Source organism: Manihot esculenta, chromosome 8 (genome assembly GCF_001659605.2).
Source record: "Manihot esculenta cultivar AM560-2 chromosome 8, M.esculenta_v8, whole genome shotgun sequence".
Classification (NCBI taxonomy): Eukaryota; Viridiplantae; Streptophyta; class Magnoliopsida; order Malpighiales; family Euphorbiaceae; genus Manihot; species Manihot esculenta.
In genome coordinates this window covers 24127286-24130051 of record NC_035168.2, presented here as the reverse complement: position 1 = coordinate 24130051, position 2766 = coordinate 24127286, and the positions used below count along the sequence as shown (strand labels likewise).

The window sequence follows — 2766 nt, the reverse complement described above, 5'->3', positions numbered from 1 at the left end:
TTTTAGTAACGGATTTTTTTAGTAACGGAATTTTCTGTTACAGAAATCCGTTACTAATTGTGAAAAGGTAATAACAGATTTTTCCGTTACTAATCCGTTACTATTTTTAACATATCAGTAACAACTTAATCTGTTACTAATCTGTTACTATTTATAAAATTACAATAAAATATTACAAATTATATAATCTAATCAGACAATTTAACCTGTAAATACGCTCACCTATTACAACTCATCTCAATAACAAAATGTAAAAACCAAATGTCATACCTATCATGAATGCACTCAAATCCAATATCATATATTATGTAAATCAAATCAAACATATATCCAAGTATCAAGTTGTGCAATTTTAAACTAAAAAAATTAACAAATTATTTATTATCCTAGTACATATGTGTAATGAAAAAAGAAACTATAAATATGTAGTGTTCTCGTCCTCGTCCTCGTCCTCATCATTAGCTTCATCTGCTTGATCAGGAGGCTGTGCAGAAGTTCCCTCACCGGGAGCTGAAGGCTGGCTGCCTTGCCTTTGACTCACAAGCTGCATAAGTAAATCCTTCACCTGTGAGAGCTCAGAGGTAATCCGCACATTTTGCTCACACAATACTTGTTCATTATCCTCACGCTCCTGTATCTTGCATCTGAGATCAGTCATTTCATCTTGAAGATCCTGATTTTGCTGAGCTGATGTGAAGGATGTACTAGCAGAAGTCTTGTTTGGGAAGAAAACTGAAGCCTATGATCCAAGACCATACACCCTTCTTTTTTTCTCTCCACCTACTGCCTCAAAGTATAACTGAGCCTCATCAATGCGGGATGTCTGACTACTGTCATTATCTGTCTGTGATGCTTGCTCTTTCAAAGTCAGAAAGCGGTCTTTCAAAAAAAGATACCATGTGATATAACAGTATAAAATACAAATCAAATACTTTACTATAAATTTATTTAATTTCTCACATGAATGGCCTTTGAGCGTGCATCAACAAACTCTGAGGTACCCTTCTTCTTATGAGTAGTCTCAAATAACTCATGAGGTAGAGGATCTCTACCTAGTCTTTCGCGCTACAAGAAAAATATAAATAGTAATAACATGCTTCAATATAAATTCACAACAAATTGGATAAAATTTAAAGCATTTGAAAAAATTTAAGTGAAAATGAATAGTACATACCATCTGTTGTTGATGCCTATACTGAGATATGGATCCTCCACAATGTCTTGATGGGCCAGCGCCTTGCCCACCTATTTCACTCTTTCTGTTATTTGAGAATTTTTTGCATTTCTCTTTATACTCATTTGCTCCCCAAGCGGATTTCCATGCATCCATTACTCCTTCTGTCAGTGATAGCCTCTTCTCCTTCCCATTCCTTACGCTGCACATAAGGCTACGATACCGCTCGGCAGCTTTCTTCCTCCAAGCTATCTTCATAAGCTGCTCTATTGCCTCCTCCCATAAGAACTGTTTCTGTAATTACTCATATTTAGTGACAAATAATGCATAGTAAAAATAATCACATGTACTGTAAAATTTGTATTACCTTAAATTCTTGCCAATAGAATTCTTTAACCTCTTCTGGTACATTTTTCCAACAAAAGCCATCTGCTACTAACTTTTCCTTGAAGATCAAGGTAATCCACCTAGCAATCGGATCCGAAGGCTGCATGCTGTAGAAGAATAATTGATAAAATAATTATATTGAAATAAGCACATAAATTAAATGCATATTTAAAAATACTTATAAATTTTACTCACATTGAGTTTACTAAGGAAATATATGGTCTGTATCCTGTGGGTCCGCAACTATCAGACGCAGATGCAGATGCAAATGTAGCCATCGATGGAATAGGTGGCAAACCTATGGGAGCTGAGGCAGTAGCAGATGTATGCACTGAAGCAAGAGTGGATGATGCAACACCCTGTGTGGATCTCTCACCCTGGTCTGGTCTAGGAATCAAAGCAGTGTGCTGTACCAAATCTTGATTGATATTTTCTGATTCATTTGTGTGGACACTACCCCTGCCATGTTCTCCTCGACCCCGTGATGAAGATCCACGTCCTCGTCCTCTCATCCTGTATAAATTTACATTAAACAAATCACATATAGTTAATATATTTAATAATTGAGAGTAAAAATAGATATCAATTATTTTATACCTTTTATTCACTATATACATCTAAGTCATTATTATCATCATCATCATCATCATCGTCGTCCGTTTCTGTTGCTATTATAGTTTCATCTTCATCATTTTCTTCACCATCATCAATTTCAATAACATCCCCAGTTGGATCATTTAATTGTTGTGTTGAATTATCAATTTCAATAACAATGGCAGTGTGTTCCATTTCATCTTGTTGAAATGGTTCTTCATCAGGTTGTGTATTTTTTTGTGTTGGAAGTTGAATTACAAAACGTGCTTTGACTTTTACAGCAGCCCACCATTCAATTTTATCTCGCTTTAGGCTAGGATACGAAGTATATATCACTTGTATTGCTTGTACTCCCAGCACAAAAGGCTCATATCTATTAAAAGATCGTTTATAATTTACATCAATAAGTTTATATTTACTATGGATCTTGGTGCCTACATTTGGAGTGGGGTCAAACCAATTGCATTTGAAAAGTACAACTCGCTTGATTGGAAGACCTGGATACTCCAAACGTATAACTTCAAGCAATTGTCCATACTAATCGCTCTCTTCTTTGCTGTAATTTGACCCCTTAATACACACCCCACTGTTCCTAGTTGCTCTACTTGTAC

At 35.6% G+C, this 2766-nt stretch overlaps 1 protein-coding gene across 1 annotated transcript; it reads right to left on the bottom strand.

Annotated features, from left to right (window-relative positions):
* Positions 1 to 415: 415 nt before the first annotated feature.
* Positions 416 to 2073, bottom strand: LOC110621514. Its single transcript, XM_021765793.1, has 5 exons — positions 1757 to 2073; positions 1542 to 1668; positions 1175 to 1468; positions 961 to 1065; positions 416 to 739 (listed from the first exon to the last, which is right to left on the bottom strand). The coding sequence occupies exons 1-5, from the start codon at positions 2071 to 2073 to the stop codon at positions 416 to 418; spliced, it is 1167 nt and encodes a 388-aa protein (XP_021621485.1).
* Between the last annotated feature and the right edge of the window lie 693 nt (positions 2074 to 2766).